Genomic DNA, 22,731 nt, shown 5'->3' with positions numbered 1-22,731 from the left:
ACAGCACTGGAATTTACCTTGCTTTTGTCCTAGTCCTCATTTTCCAGTGGGCAAAAGAAAGCCCAGAGAGGACAACTGGCTTGTGTTAGGTCACATAGAAAAAGAGCTGAGTTTCATCCTAAAATCCACACTCCTAAACGTAAAATCCATGGAAATGGTGTATGGTGTATGGCTCCCTTTCTTTCACGTTCCTGTGCCTACCCTCACCCCACTAGATCTTTTCTCCCATCCCTGTGTCGCAGGAGGAAGGGGTGCTGGGACATGGAGTAGCGAAGGTCGCAGGTGGCAGGGGCAGAGTCACAGAGGGTGTTGGGGCGAGGACATCTTGAGTTGGTTGAGGCCACTTCTGTGCCCATCACGTCCTCTCCCACTCCCAAGCACCAAACTGAGATGAAAGCAAGCAGCTCTCTTCTTTCCTTGTGTTCGTTCTCCACTGAGCTCAGATTGAACTGGAACACAGGAGTTCATCAAGAGACAGCCTGTCCAAGCAGACGTTGTTTTGTGGGTGGGGCACCAAGGCACTCCTAACTCCCTGTTCCTCTCCATTTCGGAACTCATTACCTGCCCCTAAGCCCAGGGAGCCAGGTGTGATGTCTGGGAAGTGGCTGGGCATTTTCTTTCGGATTAGGTGCCCCAGGAGGCAAAGACAGAGAGAAGCCCCTCTCCCCTCCCTCCTTAGCTGAGCTGCTGCTATGCCCAGGCCAACGAGCAGGCAGAATCCCCCAGTTTGGCTGAGTTTGGATGGAGAAATTCTACCTTTAATTAAAAAAAAAAAAACCAAAAAAACCTGGTGACACTGGTTGCCTCCAAGAAGGGGAACTGAGAACACATCACTCTGTACCCTTTTCTTCTTTTAAGTAGACTCTATTTTTTTAGAGCAGTTTTACATTCGTTGCATAATTGAGAAGATACAGAGCATTCCCATTTACCACCTACCCCCACACCTACACACAGCCTCCCCCACTATCAACATCCCACCAGAGGGGTACGTTTGTTACCATTAAAGAACATCCACTGACACGTCATCATCACCCTGAGTCCACCGTTTCCCTTGGGACTCCTTCTTGGTGTACGTTCCACGGGTTTGGACAAATGTCTACTGACATGTGTCCACCATTACAGTACCCTACAGAGCATTTTCATTGCCCTGAAAATCTGTGCCCTCTGCCCTGTTATACCTTTTGAATTCTGAACCAAGTGTACCTAGTTCATATAAGGGAAAACAGTTTAAACACTCTTCCCAACTCAGAATGCCCCGAGACCCTGGGAGTGGGGGGCGCTCCCCCAGTGGAGTTCATTCGTAGTGCCCAGAGGCAGCCGTGCACAAGCTCAAGTGAGGGAGGGTTTGTGTTTCCTGTACTCTCTTTAATCCCTGCTATGTGAGCAGTTGTCTGAATAGACGCGAGGAAGAAAAAGTCCAGCTAATCAATGTGTTGTTCTGTTCACCAAGGTTTTACAATGTTACAAATCTTCAACCATCACCTAGTTTTAAACATGGCGGATAACACTTTTCACCATGGCAGAGGAGAGACCAAGCAGGGCCTCACAGTGGGGGTGAGGGGCAGGAACATGGACCACCTTCTCTCTTCTGGTGGAAAAAGGAAACATTTGCTAACCTCGGGCACCCATAAAGCTTTCTCTGTAACCAAATTTAAGCTTTGTCGATTTGAGACCTTCCACCCTTTTCCAAAGACTTTTTTTTTCCTCCCATGAAACATGTTAATAAGATCCCAGAAAAGGCCAGAGAGAAGGAATTTCACAGTCCCTAGCAGACAGCTCTAACTCAGCTTCTCCTGCAGCAAAGGCGGTGGAAAGACCAGGCTGACCCTGGGCAAAGGCAGGGTCAGGGGAGACCAGGCCTGGCCTGGGCAGGGTGGTGGGAGAGACCACAAAACTTGCTACCTGCTAGGAGCTCTGGAAGCACCTGGGGGAGACTGGGGCATGAGGGTGGGTCGGGGTTGCCCAGGGCATGCTTTCACATCCAACATTCACAGCTCTTGACAGCAGCCTTGGGAGGTCTCCTGCCCCTTTTGCAGATGCGGAAATGAAGGCTCTCAGAAGTGAGGTGGAGACCAGTAAACAGCAAAGGCAAGGAGAGCAGGCCCGTAGTTTCACGTGAGGTCTGGAGCAGGGCTGTCCGCACAGAGGTCCCCCTGGTGACGTTCTCATACAAGCCAACGTATAATGGCTGACTGAAGATGGGCGGCCTGTCATTCTCATTGATGAGGGTGATCTTCACCTTGGCATAGCCCACATGCTCAGACACACTCTCACGGGCAAAGAGGTCAAAGCCATAGCAGTCCAAGTCTCATAGGCAATGGGGACGGCCACCCAGATGTGAATGTCTGCTTTCCCATGGACAGAGGGAGAGGAGATAATGAAGTGCTGGGAATCATTCCCTACCACGTACACCTCAAACATGCTGTTCAGGCCCAAGTGGCATTACTCTGTACGATCCTCTTCCCACGGGCCATAGGGCGGGGCCAAAGGAACACTGGAGCTTGAAAACCCCTCCAGAGGAAATGGGAGCTCAGAGAGGTGGACTAAGCCACCCAAGGTCACACAGGACATTGGCGGCAGAGAGGATGAAAGTCCAGGCCCAGCTCCCAGGCTGGGGTGTCTCCCAGGCTGAGGGAAGTGGGGTCAGGGCATCCCCCAATTGCAGCTCCAATGCAATGAGTTACCAGAGCAAACGGAGAGTAAGGCCCAGCACTCCAGAGCCACATTCCAGTGAATGCCTGAGGTGAGGCCAAGCAGGGAGTTGCCCTGAGGGGGAGACTTTCGAACTGGCTTTAGGAATGAAGGGAGAATGGACTAGAAGAGCTCCAAAGACTAGCGATTCTAGTTTGAAATAAGTTATGTAAGCCTTGTTGTTACTGAGGACATTAACGATAAAATGAAAAAGTTGGAGTCTTGACGTGACAGAACAGAGCTAAGGGCTTCACAACCGAAGAGAATTCTGGCAAGGCTGGGCTGATGTAAAGGGTACTGCCTCTCACATTTTTCTCTCGACCTTCTTCAGTCTGTAATTTTGAGCCGTTGTTCCTAGATTTGGCCAAGGAGCTAAAAAGGTTCAAGACTAACGGACCAGTCTTTAACAGCTGAAAGCTCCCTATTCTCAGAAGCAGATCCCAGGAATCAGAAGCAAATGTTAGCCTGCTCTCCGCAAGGCAAAGTGCCGAAGCAGAACCCAAAATACCAGCAGGAGTGCGGGCGCCTACGGCCTCAGCCAGGCAGGATGTGAAATGTCAGGCCATTAGTCTTATATTTTTACTGCAGTGGTTACAGGATGGGGTTGATGTGGGAATGAAAACGCATGCTGACTTAGAAGAGTTCTTTTTTTTCAGCCTTAAATAGCGACACCCATTCACCAGGTTTGGAAACGAGTAAACGCTACAGAAGATATTAAGGGGGACCCTTCGTTTCCCCTGGCCTCCATTCCTTGGCTACCAACAAAGGCAGAAAGATAATGCCAGGTCAGTGGCTATGGGAATGCCAACAGCAGAGAAGTTTCTTCTTTCATCTGGCTCCGGGGTGAAACTACAGTCTCAACCACTAGGGTGGGAAGTTCCTCAAGTAACTGACACTGTGAGATCAGAAAGGCAGAAGGAAGCCAGAGAAAGAGATTAAGTCTATTCTAACGATAAACCATGGGCAACACGGGGTGGGAGAAAGGCGTTTGTACTTACAGTGTACTCCTGAGGCCACCGAGCATGCGCACGGATCTCTGTTTTTGGTATGAAAATTCTGGTTTCAACCTATATTCCCCGTATCAGTTAATTTTCTCAAAAACTGAAATCCAAGAATTCTCATAGCTAGGGCAGTTAAAACCAAAAGGATGTTGGTATAGCCCTGACTAGTGAGAAATAGGACTCAAAAATGTCTTCTAATAATCAGTGAAGGATTCAAATATGCTTTCGCAGCTGGGAGAAACACTTGAGTTTTTCCCTGGCTCCCTCTACCCCAAGACTCCCCCCTGCAAACGTACTCAGTTACAGAATAAGCACCACCAAAGGGGTGAGTCTGTGAATAACCGGCTCCAAAGCCCCTACGTTCATCAAGGACACTATTCCAGGGTGCCTGGGTGGCGCAGTTGGTTAAACTTCTCACTTCAGTTCAGGTTATGATCTCAGGGTCCTGGGAGAAAGCCCGCGTGGGGCTCCCTACTCAGTGAGGAGTCTGCTTCTCCTTCTGCCCTCCTCCACTCGTGCTCTAATAAAACCTTAAAAAAAAAAAAAAAGGATACCATTCCAGCAAGTCTTCAGAAGTGTAGCCTCATCCTGGTCAAAATCTCAGGGGACCCCCAAGAATTCTGGAAGTTGGGGTATCAAGTTGTAAACTTCAAATCCCAGTGCTCAAACATCTTGGCCCAGGAGCTCCAGGCTTTTTGCTTCTCTTCCTGGAATTCTTGGGCAATCTTTCCTTCACCCTAATTTGCTCTTTTCCTCCTGCTAAGGAGCAAAACTGATGGTTTGAAGGGTATCATTGCAGGCAGCCATGAACCTCCTCCTTCCTGCTCACCTAAAAGAGGGTTGCACATCCCATCAGGGAGACAGAGGCTTGGGAAGCAAAGTGAGAAGTAAAATCCCACACACACACTTGATTCTACTCAAACTATAAGCTTTTATTGTATTTTACATATCATTCATCCAGGACGTGATGCATGTTTGTCAAACGACATAGCGCGCATAGAGCCTCCCGCCCCATGCTGGGCCCCGGCGAGCAGAGAAGAGCTCTAAGTGAAGCTGGAATGGGAGCCTTCCTGGGCGCTGGCAGCCGCCTCATTTCTGAGCTGTCACACTTACTGGATGGAGTTAGATGGGTTGAGACTGACATTTAGCTTGGAATTTGTTTCTAATGTTACCCTTCTGATTATAGGACAGTTTGTTTTATAGTCTACTTCAAAATCAAAAGGTTGCCCACTCACTTTACCGTCATTTTGAGTATGGGATTTGTTATTCACAATGCAGTATTTGAAATCAAACAGAGAAAAAGCAGGTTTCGAAATCACAGCTCAAGAAAAACTGGAAAGGTGTTTTGTTTCTCTGTCCTGCGCGGTTTTTCCCAGAACCCGTTCTAGCCCAGAGAACAAGGGCTTCGCCTCTCAGATGCAAAGGTGGCAGGGAGAGCTGGTCCTGAGCTGGAGGCTACAGCTGAATTCTTTCTCCTCCCTCTCTGTGTACACCTGACACCTTCCTTCCTGAGTGGGGAAACCATTGGCACTGAACAGTTAAAAGGCTTGCCAAAAGCCATGCTTTCAGAAAGAGTTAAAAATAAAACAACAAAATAAACAACAGCTACTGACAGGGTTCAACTAAAGCTTGCTGTCTGTTCTGCTAACGTCCACACCTTCCAGACTTCGGTAAGCTTCCCAACATGCGTTCCAGCACCAGCGCTCTGATGGAGCTCCCTCGCCCAAAGATCGTGACCCTGGATCAAAAAGGCCGGTAAGAAATGAATTCTAAAGCTGTAGGAATACACAAGCCAAGTTTATGAAGCAAATTAAATGATAACGTGGACCTCAGCGGCATGCAGATTGGAGCAGGGAGATGAGACACAATTAAAAAGACACCCCCTCAGGATGCACGGATTTGATCACGGGCACAGCTCATAAAAATAACAATTTGCAGTTTTCCTATAGGAAGTTTAGGAAACACGTCACTAGCAAGAAATGAGATGGCTTCAGTGCCAACAGTGTGACCTGTGGCACCGAACCCACGTCCTCAAGAGAAACGGTCTTTGTTTTTTCTGGGACCACGGGTGCTGGGGAAAAGACTGCCCCCACACAGAGGCAGGGGAAGTCAGCACAGAGCAGCTCGAGAAGTTCGAGAGCTAGGAATTCAACTCGGACAATTCAGAGGAGAGGCTTTGACACTTTAAACCAGTGTGAGGTGAGAATTAGGGCAGGACCCCAGGATCTCTCACACTACACTAAAAATAGACGTCTGCTTTAAAAGCTAACTCTACCTGCCGTGATGGAAGGCACAGAGAGGAGTCCTTCAGAAGCAGTGGCAGGCTGAGGTGACGCAGGTGAGGCCAGAGGCAAGCTCTCCCTGTTCTAGATGTTGGCCGCAGCGTCAAGGAAGTGCCTGTGGTGCCCAGCAGAAGCCCTGCTAGCTTCCACTCAATCCACAGCGGGCGTGGGAAAGGTCATCCCCTTCGGCCCTGCGGTCATCCGGGGGAGAGACGCTCGTGGCGGCGAGGGAGGAAAAGGAGCTGCCCTCTCAAAGCTGCCACACTGAGCCTTGGATGGACGGGGTTTTTTATGGCCAGATCACCCTAAAACCAGCGTGGGGATAGGGATAACGAGCAAATTCTAAGAGTTCATATGTTAATGTCCTTCCAAAGAAAAAAATGATTCTTTATTTTTACATTTCTAAAATCACAGAACTCCAGGCTGAATGTTATCAGACAGACACACACACACACATGCACATACACACACAAAGTCACTAATGTCTGGAGTCATCTCCCATACCCCCTCTCAAAATTTGGCCGAGTTATGCCTCAGGGAAATTTGTCAGTTCAGGACTTGGGATAAACAGAAACACTGAAGTCGGTTAGGTCTTACCCACAGTTCCAAAGTGCTCTGACAGGTAGAGTATTTGTTGGAGGAGGATTAACTTTTGCTGGGTTAGACGACAGCTAAGAAGAAAAACATTGCACGGAGAGTGCTGGGTGTGGTTAAAATGTGAATCTGTGCGCCTCCTGACCTGCGGCTTTGTTCTCTCTCCTTTTCACTGTTTTGTCTGTCTCTTCCTACGGGGACTGCAACAAAAACATACCTTCTACTCAGAATCCCACTGGAGAGGAGGTGGCTCAGATGAGTAGTCCTGTTACATATTAAGTTACTGGGCCTACAACTGAGAAATCTGAACTCTGGGGATACGACTCAAAGTAAATATTATTTCAAGGTAAATAAATTACTTGGCTGGCTTGTGAAATGCTTCGTTCTCTCTAAAATCATAACCCCAACGTGGGACTTTTTGCTTTCCACTGCATCCCAAGACAAAAATCAGGTAACCTGACTTCCTCAAAATGACTCAGATCATGCCTTCCTATTTCTCCCCTCAGTGCTGAGGCAGTTGTCACGCATGTGGCTTGGGTTACTCGGTGCTCAGGTAAACGCTGCCACGTGCCCGAGCTTGCTTAACACGGACTACTTCTCTAAGCATGATGGTAACCAGCGGGGAGGCCCTCGCTCAGAGAAAAGATGCGGGAGGTAGAAGCCAGGACAAGGGCAGAGCGGAGGACAACGCTGCTAACAGACTCACGCGACACAATGGGACGCAATACTGAAGCCGGCAATCTTCTGAAAATATCACTATCACCACCAAAACCCATAAGCTGTTTTGTTCTAGTCAGGAAATCGGGGCCGAGGGCAACGTTTGCATATATTGCTCATGGATACATTCTTCTTAACAGAAGTGAAGCTATTTTAAGAATATGAAAAACCTTTTCAAGACATCTGTTTTCAGGGACAGACCACAGTAACAAATACTTTTCAGAGCTGATTCGTTCTAAAGTCTATCCCAAGAACAAGGGCAGCCAACTTTCATGAGGTACCAAGACATGTTTCAGCAAAAATATTTTCACTTTCCTAAAGTTATATGCTGTTTTTCAAGTCCAAATATATTATAAATATCTGATCCTTTTCCGTCGGCAAAAAAGGGAACACTTTTTTTTTTTAGACTCCAACGTTGGTAATATTTGTGTAGAATGAAGGTAGAATTTTAGTTGTTTTTTTATAACTCCGAACACAGATGAAATCAAACCGTCTGCAACTGTCCCAAAATTCACATCTTTCAAAGGTCCTTTCCTCCATTCACATGAATTCATCTGAATCATTGCCGTCCTGTGGCAAACAAAAAAGTGAAACTGTAAAAGCCTTCAAAGTGAATAACTCAAATTTTAAAAATGTACACAATTAGTCTTCAGTAACGAGCTTCCTGATGCATAACTGCAAAGTTCAGAGAGTAAAAAGTAACATCGTTAAACTCACTCACCACTTCTCTATCTTAAAGTAGGAGTTGGTTAGACTAGCTGGGTTTCTACGGTGTCATTACATGGCCTGAATTACACAGCAACAAGTGACCGACGGTTTCCAAATTATGAAGTAAAAGCCCACCTGACCTAGGATAGGACGAAACAAATGTGACGAAAACAACATGTAACTGTTCCAACAAATATACCAAAATATGAATCCAAACAGATCCTGCTTCATCTCCTACGCCAATGATGCTGCCAACAGGCAAACACATTTTTGACCTAGATTCCATTATTTTGAGCCTCAAGGTTGCCACAAGATGGATTTTTTTTTTAATAGGAAAAGTGATTAGGAAGCCATAGGCTAGGCACCAAGGTAGGTTTTTGATTAAAAAATCTCACATGATGGTATATATGGTGGAAAGGCCCTGATTTTATTGTGTGGCTTACAGACACGTCCTAAAGACCAAGGACAAAAGTAGAGCCCCAGACTCCTTTTTGAGCTATTGTGCACCCTGGGAAAACTGCCCTGGATGCCAACATTCACTAAGTGTCCAAGTTTGGGACATTTGCTTGAAAATGTCACAATCTGAACATACCACTTGCTGCAGCTTCTCTTTCCCATGGCCTGACACCTGAGCTGTGAGAGAAGGGGAGAGGGCTCAGGCTTCCAGGTATATATGCTCTGCTCCTCCTTAATAGCTCCTCTTAAAGATGGGCAAGGAAACAGGAGATACAGGTGGGAACCGCTGGTTTCATTCAGTAGTTCTCTCCGTGCTTCTCGTCAATGAGCACAACGAACCAAGGCCACGGTAACAATGCCTTAGAGAACTGTACGAAGAGCAAACTCATGTTGGTATTTTATGCACCAGCCGGCCGGACCTGTGACTCCCTTAGAGTCCCATGCTGAAATCACAGCATCAGAGATATTCGAAGAGTCACCATCTATCTTGGAAGGTCAGTATTAGATCCTGAACACTGAGGTGGAAAAGTGCTCTTCTAAGATAATTTGGGCTGGTGACAATGAAAGTGTGTCACTCCAGATAAAGGCTGTGAGTCAGATTTGCAGAGTGTCTGTCCTATGTCTGTGGAGCTGTATCTGGGGATTACAGTAACTTTTAAATATACATCTGAGATTTAAGACTCTATTTGGACAATTTAATTTTTTTAGAGAGAATGAGGGAGAGAGTGTGCAAGTGGGGTGGGGGGGTGGGGAGGGGCAGGGGGAGAGGGGGAGAGAGAATCCCAGGCAGGCTCCAGTGAAGAGCCCGAAACGTGGTGTTTGACCCTACCACCCTGAGATCACGACCTGAGCCAAAATAAGGAGTCAGACGCTCGAACGACTGAGCCACCCAGGCGCCCCGATTTGGCCAATTTTTATATTTAAGATTCCCTTTACTTTAAGGGTCAATATGTTTTTCAATATAGCAAAATGGGTTTGTCATCCAGCTATAAAATGATAAGCAAATAAAATCTAATTGAAAGGAACTGTTTACTGATACCAAATTTAAAAGATTAGGAAGAAATTACAGATTAAAGAGAATATTCTAAATAGGAGAGCAAGAGCTCAAAATTAAAACCAACTTCAGAGTGGAAGACTAATATTTTTCCTGATGAATTTATATAAGCCACATGAAAACTCAAGCCCTATCTTATATAAACACAAAGCTTTAACTGAAGATCAGCTGATCGCGCCGCCAAACTGGATCACAAAAGATCTGCATCCCCTTAAGAGAAGAGGGTTACAAGGAGAATGAAAGCCTATTCTTTGGCAGTATGGGGGAAGCTGTTAAGAGTCCTTCTAGTGCAAAAGAGAGCAGAAGCACCCAGTGCAAAACTTCCCTGGAAACGTGAATCTGATTGAAACCTGGAGCTCAGGGACAGGAGAGCAAACAACAGACAGACAGGGGACGGCAGAAGAGTTAGGAGTCCCTTGGTCTATAAATCTGACTTGCTAGTCCTGGGGCTTTTAACATCTGTCACTCTTCAGATCACGTCTGTATGTTTATGTATATTTGTGTGTGTGTGTGTGTGTGTGTGTGTGTGTGTGTGTGTGTGTAATTCCAGAACAGCATCCAAAATTTAGTAATCCACAATGATGGAAATGAAAATGCCTAAGATTAACATAAAACAAGTGCCAGATTTCTGCTGGAAAGTATCCTCTAAATCACAGAAAGTTTTGATAAGCAACAATAACCACAACAAAGACATTAGACTGAGGGTATGTTAAAGACTTCTGTTTAACTGTTAAGCTGTTTTAAAAGTTCCAAGAAATCTAAGAGTAGTTTCCAGAAGGGATTAAATACATCTCATCATCATTAATACTGAAACATTGTGGGAAAAGAGCAATTAAGGACTGTATCGATAAGAAATAACAATGACCTCAACTTTCACATACATGCCCTTGTTTAAATTCTAGCCCAGACCCAGGAAGTAATTAGGTCTTCCTTCCACTGCGATGAGTACTCCCTCAGAAAGGTTAAGTAACTTTATCAGGCTTATCCACTTAGTCAATGACAGCTTAGGGCTCTAACCTTCAAATTCAAGGCTGTATTTAATTACATAATGCTACTCTTGAATTTTTCAGAAATAAATTACAAAGCTCCATCTCTGACTCACACAGGAGCCTCATAAATTTCGTTCTTCACGGAGACAGGAATAAGAATATTGTTCTTACTCATTTTTAGAAGGACATTGATATAGGTACAAGGTGTAAAATCCTACTGAAAACCCCAACTGATGAACTAAATACGGGGTCTGATTAGATGACCTTTAAAGGATCTTAAATTCTGTTAATTATTTCTAAGCAGTGGTGTGTAATATTATTTTCTGTGATGGTGGACATGTCCTATTTCTGCGCTGTCCAATATGGTGACCACTAGCCACATGTGGCTAGTATGACCAAGAAACCGAGTTTTTTAAAGTACACTTTAATTAAATTTAAATGGTCACATGTAACTAGTGCCTAGTATCCTGAACACTGCGATCTCAAGCATACATAGCTGACCCCTGAACAATGCGGGTTTGAACCACACAGGTCTACTTCTACACAGACCTTTTTCGATAAATACAGTTCGGGACTGTAAAAGTGTTTTCTTCTCCTTGACTTTATGGTCTTTTCTCTAGCTTACTTTATTGTGTGAATATGGTTACATAATACATACGACATACAAAAAAATATGTGTTTATGCTACGGGTAAGGCTTCTGGTCAACAGTAGGCTACCGGCAGTTAAGTTCTGGAGGAGTCAAAAGTTATATGCAGATTTTCAACTGTGTAGGGGGATTGGTGCCCCTTATTGTTCAAGGGTCAACTGTATTTGTAAACTATACTACAAAACATGTAACATAGCAAATATATGTACCCAGTTTCGATTTTCTACAGTCTGTTAAGTAAAAGCTAAATTAAGCTATTTCCAGCCACTTCAAAATAAATTTTGGGAAGACAGTATTCATGGACAGTAAGTCCCTGCACAGTTCCAATAAAATGACTGGATGCTGATACTCAGAAGATTCTTTCAGGACTATAATCTGGATCTCCATTTCTCTTTATCCGAGGTCCTGAGGAACATGAAATCAACCAGTGTTGTCACTTAGACTGCAGGTAGGATCTTGGGGTTAATACTTCCATTTAGTTTTTTAACTGAAGGTGAGAATTTTGTTTTCAGTTGTAATACAGAATCTACAGTCACAGTAATGTACAGTATTAATAAGGGCCCTTCTGCATGCTGCCATGAGGAAAGAGGGAAATAACAGGAAAGTTCCATAACAGACCTGCACTTCACGATAGAGTCCAACGATCTCTTTCCGTGAGGTGACCTACTTAAAAACACACGAGAGAGTCCCCAAGGAAAGACGGGCAATGCCTAACAGAATGCGCTTGAGTATACAACGGTTGTCAAGTCAGGTCAGGTCATCAGCAACATGTGAATCAGTATTGGCTAGTCACTTGATTATTAAAAACCCTTAATTATTTTAAGGCATGACATTAAAGCAAATAACTTGAACATACCTGATTTGAAGACATATTCTCAACTTTCATTAGTGATGAATAGCTCCTAGAAGAAAAAACACATTTAAAATAAGGTATCCATTTTATCCCTTTTTGTTGTCTGATTGTGGTTGCAAGGATCCAAATCGGCAAAGAAGAAGTCAAAATGTCTCTCTTCGCAGATGACATGATACTCTATACGGAAAACCCAAAAGAAGCCACTCCCGAACTATTAGAAGTTATAGAGCAATTCAGTAACGTGGCGGGATACAAAATCAATGCTCAGAAATCAGTTGCATTTCTGTACACGAATAACGAGACCGAAGAAAGAGAAATTAGGGAATCCATCCCATTTACAGTAGCACCAAAAACCATACGTTACCTTGGAATTAACTTAACCAGAGACGTAAAGGACCTATATTCTAGAAACTATAAATCACTCTTGAAAGATATTGAGGAAGACATAAAAAGATGGAAAGATATTCCATGCTCATGGATCGGAAGAATTAACATAGTTAAAATGTTCATGCTACCCAGAGCTATCTACACTTTCAATGCTATCCCGATCAAAATACCAAGGACATTTTTCAAAGAACTGGAACAAATAGTCCTTAAATTTGTATGGAAACAGAAAAGGCCCCGAATCGCCAAGGAACTGTTGAAAAGGAAAAACAAAGCTGGGGGCATCACAATGCCAGATTTCGAGCTGTACTACAAAGCTGGGATCACAAAGACAGCATGGTACTGGCACAAAAACAGACACAACAGAATAGAGAACCCAGAAATGGAGCCTCGGCTCTTTGGGCAACCAATCTTTGATAAAGCAGGAAAAAACATCCGGTGGAAAAAAGACAGTCTCTTCAATAAATGGTGCTGGGAAAACTGGACAGCTACATGCAAAAGAATGAAACTTGACCACTCTCTCACACCATACACAAAAATAAACTCCAAATGGATGAAAGACCTCGATGTGAGACAGGAATCCATCAAAATTCTAGAGGAGAACATAGGCAGCAACCTCTACAACTTCGGCCAAAGCAACCTTTTTCATGACACATCTCCAAAGGCAAGAGAAACAAAAGATAAAATGAACTTATGGGACTTCATCAAGATAAAAAGCTTCTGCACAGCCAAGGAAACAGTCAAAAAAACCAAGAGGCAGCCCACGGAATGGGAGAATATATTTGCAAATGACGCTACAGATAAAAGACTGGTATCCAAAATCTACAAAGAACTTCTCAAACTCAATATACGAGAAACAAATAAACATATCAAAAAGTGGGCAGAAGATATGAACAGACACTTTTCCAGTGAAGACATACAAATGGCTAACAGACACATGAAAAAATGTTCAAAATCATTAGCCATCAGGGAAATTCAAATCAAAACCACACTGAGATACCACCTTACGCCAGTTAGAATGGCAAAAATAGACAAGGCAAGAAACAACTATTGTTGTAGAGGATGTGGAGAAAGGGGATCCCTCCTACACTGTTGGTGGGAATGCAAGTTGGTACAGCCACTCTGGAAAACAGTGTGGAGGTCCCTTAAAAAGTTAAAAATTGAACTACCCTATGACACAGCCATTGCACTACTGGGTGTTTACCCCAAAGATACAGACGTAGTGAAGAGAAGGGCCATATGCACCCCAATGTTCATAGCAGCAATGTCCACAATAACTAAATTGTGGAAGGAGCCGAGATGCCCTTCAACAGATGACTGGATTAAGAAGTTGTGGTCCATATATAAAATGGAATATTACTCAGCTATCAGAAAGAACGAATTCTCAACATTTGCTGCAACATGGACGGCACTGGAGGAGATAATGCTAAGTGAAATAAGTCAAGCAGAGAAAGACAATTATCATATGATTTCTCTCATCTATGGAACATAAGAACTAGGATGATCAGTAGGGGAAGAAAGGGATAAAGAAAGGGGGGGTAATCAGAAGAGGGAATGAAACATGAGAGACTATGGACTCTGAGAAACAAACTGAGGGCCTCAGAGGGGAGGGGAGTGGGGGAATGGGATAGACTGGTGATGGGTAGTAAGGAGGGCACGTATTGCATGGTGCACTGGGTGTTATATGTAACTAATGAATCATCGAACTTTACATCGGAAACCGGGGATGTACTGTATGGTGACTAACATAATATAATAAAAAATCATTAAAAAAAAAACACAAGAAAAAAAATAAAATAAAATAGAATAAAATAAAATAAAATAAGGTTATCCAGGGGTGCCTGGGTGGCTCAGTCAGTTAAATGTCTGACTCTTGATTTCGACTCAGGTCATGATCTCAGGGTGCTGAGATTGAGCCCTGTGCTGAGTGTGGAGCCTACTTAAGATTCTCTCTCTTCCCCACCCTTCTCCGATATGATATGATATGATATGATATGATATGATATGATATGATATATGATATAAAACAAAACAAGGCTATCCAGCCAGCGAGTATTTCATGAACATTTACAATGTAGCCAGCACTGCTGGTCTTTCAGAGGAAAATATGACCCCTGCCCTCAAGGAGATTGTAACAAAAAAAGGGTAGGTATCTATAAACGGTAAATAAGATGTACACAGCACTTTACAGTTTACAAAATGCTTGCTCATACCCATTTCATGTCACTTCCACACTTAACTGTGAGGTAGGTGGCGTTACTGAGGTGAGTACGGCCAACAGCAGATAGGACTCCTCCCTGGGGCGGACTGCCCGGACTGCAGAGGCCACAGGAACTCACGAGGAGACGCGTCAGTAGCGGGCAGCGTTGCCGTGAGGCACTCTTCTCATAGGAGATGGAACCTAAAGTTAGCCCAACTGGTGTGTAGGATGAGAGGTAGAGGGAGATCCAGGGAATGGCAGCAGCAAAGGCGAAGAGAGATGGTACTTAATTTATAATGACATCTCAAGTCAATTCAAGTGGAGCCTGAAGGCAAAGTAGTGGGAAATGAGGCTGGATGTGTGGGGCCCAATGATGTCGTCCTAACCGTGTGAGCTAACACAATGTGCTTGGCAAAAAGCCACAACATAAGACGGGAGCAGACAAGAGACACAGGAGATTCAACAAGTATTTACTAAATATCCATGATATGTGAAGCCCTGTGCTAAACCTGGGCGGACGATGGGATGGGAAGAAAACAGAACATGATTAGTAAGACAAAGCCTAGCCCCAAAGCTGTCCTGGTAAGAAGGGATAAATCTGAGAGGAATCAGCGATGACATCAAGGTTTCTAGCTCAGGTGATTTGAAGAAAATAATGCTACAGTTGAGCGAAATGGGCAAATGGTGCAAAGAAGGTATGCTTGGTATGGGGCATGTTGCATGCGAAGGAATGCCGAGACATCCAAGTAGAGACTACGAACTGCAGAAATGGAAAACTGAAAACGAGAGGGAAGGAGAACGGTCCTGGTTAGAGACAACCATCTGCGAGACAGCGGGAGAGAGAGATTCGGTGAAGCTTGTCGGAGGAAGTGGTATCTCTAAGAAATACACAGGTAAGATCGAGAAGCTGCATGACCAGAACGAGAGAGGCATGCTGAGCACAAAGTGGGCAGAGCGGGGAACCTCAATCCTGGCTGCATTTTAAAATCGCCTAATGAAGACAGGCATCCACGGGCTGCATTCAAGAACCACTGGGTCTGAAAGCCCACTTCTACGAAAGCAACACACAGAGTTTTACCCTCCTTTAGGCCATGCCTTTTCTCTGAGCTCCGTTCCATTCATCTATCTGCCTATATGACTTTTTTTGGATACCTCAAGGTATCTTCAGATTCGTATGTCTGTTCACAACTCATGGTCCAAAACCAGTCTGGTTCTTTCCCAGGATCCCCTGGGCCAGAGAACAGCACCGCCATCCATTGCATCTCACACACCAGAAACCCATGAGTCATTCTTCCCCTGCCCATCCCCTCCATCCCATCTAGCTTCAAATCTTGTAATTTTATCTATGAAAGTACTTCTCCCTGGTCTGCTTATCTCTACACCTCCATGACACCCCCGTATTCCAAGCTACCATCATCTGTCACGTGGACAAGGGCCATAGTTCCTAACTGGCCTAGCCACCTCCACTTGGTTCCCTTTCCATTCAGGTCAGCAAAGGGAGCTTTCTGAAACACAAACCTTATCATGTGACCCCCTGCTTAAAAGTCTTTAATGACCTCACAAAGTCTGATGAAGGATAAAGACAAACATGGCCAACAGGCCATGTGTCCTCGGGCACCCTGATGCACGCGCTCCCTCACTCCTGTGCTCCACACATTCGGGCCCGTCTTTTATCCCGTGCTTTGCCGTGCTCCCTCCTATACAGGGTCTTCGCACACCCAGTTCCCTCTGCGTAGAGCCCGCTTGCCACCCCTCCCCCTTTCAACGAGCAAACATCGTTCTGATCTTAGCTTGAGTGTCACTGTATCAGAGAAGCCACTCTCAGCTACGTAAACATCCACAATATATTAACCTGCCACTCACTGCAGGCGCAAGGCACCGGGCACACACAAAGGGATACAAAGACGCATGGCAGTGCCCCTCTGAAGGTGCCTATCATTAAGGCGAAGAGCTGTGGCACACAGAGCATTACCTACAGAAGGCAGCAGTGCTCGTGAGGGAGGAAAAGAGATGGTACAATTAAAGCGGTCATTTCTACATCAGGCTGTATCATCTTTTTAATCAATGGTCTTGCTGTTACCTTTTCTACATGTTGCCACTAAACTCATCCTACAGGTCTAGTTCTTCCTAATAGCCTAGGAAACCAATAACGGCTCCTTATCACTTACAACCCGAAATTCTGCACGACGCAAAACCTTTTAAAATCACTCTCTGATGTACCTAATTTCTCATTTTTTTATTTGCCTATACATGACCTTGACTCTGGCCTTGCCAACCTGTTCCTTTCTTGCCTTACAGGCAGCACAGTGCGGACTTCAGGACTCCAGACTTGAGACAGAATTCCTGCTTTGCCACTTATCAGCTATAACTTTTCACATATTAACCATCATGTTAAAGTGATCTTCGTTCCCAAATCCAACTCAGGTTACTGTTCAAACTGATGATCCATTCACCTGTGACTTGCCATTTTACCTGGGTCTTGTACCTGTCTGACTTCAATTACCTGGGCCTTGGGTTCAAATTTCGACCTCCCAGACTCCCAATTTTTAAATATCTCTATCTCAGGTAGCCACAGTCCCTACCTTTTTCTTTTCTGATCTGTTACTCACTTATCCTCCATTAACTACCTTTCTCTATTATTTCTTCTGGTTTCAATATCCACATGGTGGAGCTTGACTCTGATAGTGATGTTTCAATACCACAGAGCCCAAGTAAGTGAATACAAGACTGAAACAGAGCAGGTGAACTTTCATCTGGATGCAACCCTGCATTCCACTACAGAGATGAAATGACACTACTAGGACTCACTGAAGGGAGCCAGGATGCTCTTCCCTAGCACCTGCCAATAAATGATGGTGTCTACTGGGACGCTCACGGGTAACCTGCCTAAAGGATTTCTCCAAATGCCTGCTCTCTTAAACCCCATGTAGACCGAGTAGAAGCTGTTCTGCTTCTGTCACTCTCAAGGTCACGTCTAAGACACCGACTACTCTGAAAACCTGTGTTGAGTCTCTGCTGTTATCTCATCTTACTCAATGTATGGCTTACAGTGTAGCAGTCACGGAAAAGAAGGAACGTGTGAAGAGGCTTCTTCCCTACACCGAACCCTACACAAAGGTTCTCTAACCCAAACCCCATGAGCTTCTAGGCTCACAGGGCATGTGTCTAAGCAGCTAATGAGTAAGATGGGTAAGTGAGAATATGCGAAGTCTAAGGAAGGGGAAATTTTCACAATGGTTTAGGTGAAGAAAATAAACAATGAACAGAGGGTGTTAATATACTCCCCTGCCAACAACCCAAATCTTTCAAAACCTGCCTAAGAGGATGATCTTATGTAGATCTATTTATATTATCAGATCATTACAGTTTCTGCACGCTGAGGGCAAGGAGTAAAAGGTTCATCGGCAAGAACAAGATGGAGTTCTGTCTCCAGCGGCTACCGTTCTTCACCTCAGAGCAGGAAGTCGTGCCTTCCACGGGGCGGGCTTGGCTTTGTTCACTGCTGAGCTGAGGGCTGACAGATAGGATCCTGACTAGAGCTCGGAGAATTTGCAACTGTATAATGGTAATTCTATCCATTTCTTCTCCCAGTAGACATTAGGTATGAGAAGCCTATTGCCATTCTTGTTCAACAAGTTGAGAAGAGAAATGGGACAAGAATCTAAATAATGGTTTTAGAATCAGAGGGAAGTTGGATATCTCCGGATATGAGGCTGTTGAGTATTTCCTTGCTGAAATCACCTGGAAGCATTGGGGATAACTTCCGGGAGAAAAATATCTCTTGTTTCTCTGCAGAATTCCCTGCAGATTCAAAAGTCACTTTCTTAAGCAATCGCAGCAACGAAAGTGGACATTCCCTACCAAATTGTCCAAATAAAAGCACCGACTGCTGGTGAAAGCTAATGAAATTCTCACTGTCAGAAAGCCAAGTGAAGACCTGAGAATGAGATGCTTCTGAAGCCCAGCATTTGATCTCTTGGGTGGAAGAGTCAAAGATAGAAACTAAGGTGATGTATAAAGCACTACAAATGTACAAAAACAGATTCTAAAACAGGTCAGCAGCTTAGAGCTTGTGGCTGGAACGTCACATAAGCTGCAGGACACGGCACACCAACAGGCAGGTCCTCGGTCTGTCGCTGCGTGGGTTCCCTGAGCTGCAGCCCTGCCTCACGTCCTCCTCACTTCGCCAGTTTGGGAAAGCAAGTCATTGTTGTGGCACAGGTTGCACAGAAATGAATACATCAAATGTTTTTGGTTTTCTGAGAGCCACGATCATTTATTAAAAAGAGAGCATCAGGGGCAAAACTGTGTAGAAAAACATGGACTAGAAAAGCGATTTTCCCATTTCTTCCACTTACGTTTTCTTTTTGACATATATGGGCCAGAGCGCTATATGATAAAAATCTGGGTCTGAGAAAACAAATGGAAAAATTACAGGTGACTAGGGACAGCTTAGAAAATGAGACTGATTTAGATAAATTTGCTTTTGAGGCAAAAATTTCATTCAATGAGAATTTTTTCCCCTCAACTTATTTAAATATTTTATGTGTTGTTCATACTATAAAGAAAATCTGGGCGATATGAACATTGTGTTTTAGTTTCAACTAATAAAATCGAACATACAAAATCCCCTAAATTTTACTAGTACACAGCTTGATTTGAAATAAAAATGAAATGCATTTTAAGATAAATTACCATATCTATAAACTACTTGGTTCATATGGAATAAATTTTACTTTAATGCTAAATAGACTGAACAGAGGCAGAAAAGAGTGGTAATAGTGTGTTGTGAGCCTGAGAATCAAACAGACTAACAATGTGACTTTGGGCAAGTGACTTAACTGCTTGTAAGGCTCAGTTTCCTCTTCTAGAAAATGTAAGTAAGAACAGTGTTTGCCTCATATTGGCTACTGTTAGGATTAAATGAGATAATGGGGCTAAACACAGTACAGTGTTTGGCAGATGACAAATGTCCAAAAACGTTAGCTATTCTTTCTTGTTATGTTTTTAAGTAAATTAAGTAATATTATATTCCTAACATATTATGTTACTAAACACAACTGTTAGATTTGTAAAGGGCAGAAGAAGGTATGTTTTCAATCTTTTCCTCACTCCACATGAAAAACGAAAATGAATAAACTCCTCTCAATCCCCCATTGGCTCAAAATTCCGCACATTTTACTGCGCTGATCAAGCTGATAATTTTTCTTTCACTCACAACACAAAGCAGACTCACAGTCTAGGTCAAACCAAATCTCTGCATTTGTCTGTCTTGTGTCAGCAGATTATAACTCAGGATAACACTTCTGGAGTTCTCCATTTGAATAATATATTTTAAATGAAGCCACTTATCCCATTTTAGCAGGAGCCCCAAAAGGAGCACATGCATGTGGATAACTAAGAAATTCCAGTACTTATCATTAAAGCTATGATCTGACCCAATAATCTTTCTAATAATCTAATGTATTCCAAAGAAACCGAGTCAAGGACACGGCAAGACAGCTCATTTTAATCCTATGCCATCTCCACAAGGCACAGCAATACCTTTTCTTCCCCCCTTTCTTTTTGGTATACTTAACACAAATGATATCTATGGAGAACTATAGGAAACTCTAGAAATTCTGTGAGTAAAAGTTGTAGGATTAAATTCCCTCTTTGACAAAGAAAACCTAGGAGTGTCTTTAGGTCTAAACGATTCATCTACTACAGATTCAGTGTGGTGGGCAGAGTTAATGATCCTACCCATAGACGTCCACGTCCCAACCCCCAGAACCTGCAAATACGTCACCTCATCTGGAAAAAGGGCTTTGCAGATGTGGTTAAGGATCTTACATGGAGAGGTTATGGATTGTCTGGGTGGGCCCAATGTCATCACACTGGTCCTCAAGAGTACAGAAGGCTGTGGTCAGAGATGGGGCCGCGACTATGGAGGGAGGGGCTCAGAGACGCCATGTGGCCAGCTCTGAAGATGGAGGAAGGGGTCACAAGCCAAGGAAGGTGGGTGGCCTGGAAAAGGAGACAGATTCTCCCCTAGAGCTCTAGAAAGGAACACAGCCTGGCTGACACCTTGATATTAGCCCACCGAGAACCATGCTGAACTTCTAAAATATGAATGGATGGAACTGTAAAATACGAAATCCATGTTGTTTGAAGCCACTAAATTTGTGATAACTTGTTACAGTAGCCACAGAAAACTAATAGTCAGTATTCTCACACACTAGACTTTCAGGACCCAAGCTGTATTTTTAACTACTCTTTCTCATTTTACTTATTTTTATTTGTTTACTTTTCAAAGATTTTATATTCTATTTTATTAAGTAGGCTCCACACCCAACATGATTGAACTCACAACCCCGAGATCAAGAGTCACATGCTCTGGGGCGCCTGGGTGGCACAGCGGTTAAGCGTCTGCCTTCGGCTCAGGGCGTGATCCCGGCATTCTGGGATCGAGCCCCACATCAGGCTCCTCCGCTATGAGCCTGCTTCTTCCTCTCCCACTCCCCCTGCTTGTTTCCCTCTCTTGCTGGGTGTCTCTATCTCTGTCGAATAAATAAAATCAAATCTTTAAAAAAAAAAAAAAAAAAAGAGTCACATGCTCTAAGGAGCCAGCCAGGCACCTACTATTTATCATTTTAAAATGTAGCGCTTTGGGGTAGGCCTCATTACATTAATCACTTCCAACTTTCAAAATATTATTTTTTTTCTTAAAAAAAAAAAAGGGTTTTAAAAATAGATTTTAAGTATTATTAGCATTGGGGCACCTGGGTGGCTCAGTTGGTTAAGTGTTTGCCTTTGGCTCAGGTCATGATCCCAGGGTCCAGTGATGGAGCCCCACATCAGGTTCCCTGTTCGGCTGGGGGGTCTGCTTCTTCCTCTGCCCTCCGGCTCTCAACTCCCCCCACCCCTCCACGGCCCCTGCTCGTGCTCTCTCTCTCAAATAAACAAATAAAATCTTAGAAAAAAAAAAAAAAAGAATTACTAGCATTGGCCTTCAGAGCTAAGACTACCTAATTCAAATACCACAATGAGTCAATGTTAACCCCTAATATAGCGTCTTTTCTTTTCCTGAAGATGTTTACAAACTGAACTCTAAAGATAACCTATGACGGTTTATCTTAGAATAAAATTAGCTCTTTTATTTCACACACGCTCATATCCTGCCCCTATAGAAGGGCGTCATTTGACCAACGCAACAGCATAACTGCCTTTTCCTAGGCTGTCTCAGGCCCTGAGTCTGTCCTCTGTCCCGCCCTCCACCATATCCTTCTACAGGCTGGTCCCTGATGAAAATCCGCGCCGAGGAATCTCCAAGGTCAACACCAACACCGCCGCTCCGACATACCTAAGTTCGTCCATTTCCCGCTTCTTCTTCATCTCTTCCTTCTCTCTCCTTTTCATTTCCTGAATTTGGGCTTTTTTCTCATTCCTCTCTTCCCGGTCTCTGCATTCCTTCTCTGCCGCGAGGTCTGGGAACCGCTCCATTTTGGTCTTTTCTAATCGGTTCAGGATCTCATTCACTTTTTTCTCCACGGTCACAATTTTCACCTTTGAGGGAGATGGGGGGAACAATATTGAATCTTTATTGTCGGTTTTCCCCCCAGAACAGAGGCGACGCTTTCTAGGTGCCAAACAACCCAGCTGGAAGGGATCTGGAAGGCGTACATCACGCCGAGCCTTCAACAATGCAGGCAGGGGACGGAAAGGCCCGGGACTCCGCTCCGCCTCCTCTGGCAGTGCCCACCACTTACATCCTTCTGCCTGTGAAAGCCTATCTGTCCCACATCCATGTCGGCCGTTTTCTTCAGGTTAGACCACGGCGTATATACCACATTCACGTTGTTCATCTTGCAGCCTGCCAAGAGAGACTGTCTTCAACATGCAGGCAGGAGGGTACTGAGCAATGTGCCCTCACCCGCTGGCCAATTACCAAAATCCAATGAAGGGAAAAAGGCTGAGCGCAAACAGCCATTGAGTGATTCAAACAACAAAACACTTTTTTTTAAAACCCACCCATGAAAGGCAAATGGTAAAGGTAACCAACACAATCCAAGCAAAAGTATTATCGAGGAGAGCAGGGGCTGTGGATTAGCTTCAGGGACTTCCGAGACTCCCAAATGTTGAATGCAAAACTTCTGATCCACGCTTTTTTAAAAG

At 44.2% G+C, this 22,731-nt stretch overlaps 1 protein-coding gene across 4 annotated transcripts in view; it reads right to left on the bottom strand.

Annotated features, from left to right (window-relative positions):
* Nucleotides 1-4,603: 4,603 nt before the first annotated feature.
* The window catches only part of CCDC25 (coiled-coil domain containing 25), a 41,795-nt gene continuing 23,667 nt past the window's right edge, over nucleotides 4,604-22,731 (bottom strand). For all 4 annotated transcript variants that reach the window (XM_026518941.4, XM_044391140.2, XM_048212267.2 and 1 more), the window contains 4 exons: nucleotides 22,326-22,429; nucleotides 21,920-22,122; nucleotides 11,997-12,042; nucleotides 4,604-7,855 (listed from right to left, as the gene is read on the bottom strand). In XM_026518941.4, the coding sequence (XP_026374726.1) occupies nucleotides 7,826-7,855; nucleotides 11,997-12,042; nucleotides 21,920-22,122; nucleotides 22,326-22,429 (383 nt within the window). In that variant the 3' untranslated portion in view covers nucleotides 4,604-7,825. The remainder of the gene's footprint in view (nucleotides 7,856-11,996; nucleotides 12,043-21,919; nucleotides 22,123-22,325; nucleotides 22,430-22,731) is intronic.

Source organism: Ursus arctos, unplaced genomic scaffold (assembly GCF_023065955.2).
Source record: "Ursus arctos isolate Adak ecotype North America unplaced genomic scaffold, UrsArc2.0 scaffold_11, whole genome shotgun sequence".
Classification (NCBI taxonomy): Eukaryota; Metazoa; Chordata; class Mammalia; order Carnivora; family Ursidae; genus Ursus; species Ursus arctos.
This window is presented reverse-complemented; position numbering and strand designations above follow the sequence as displayed.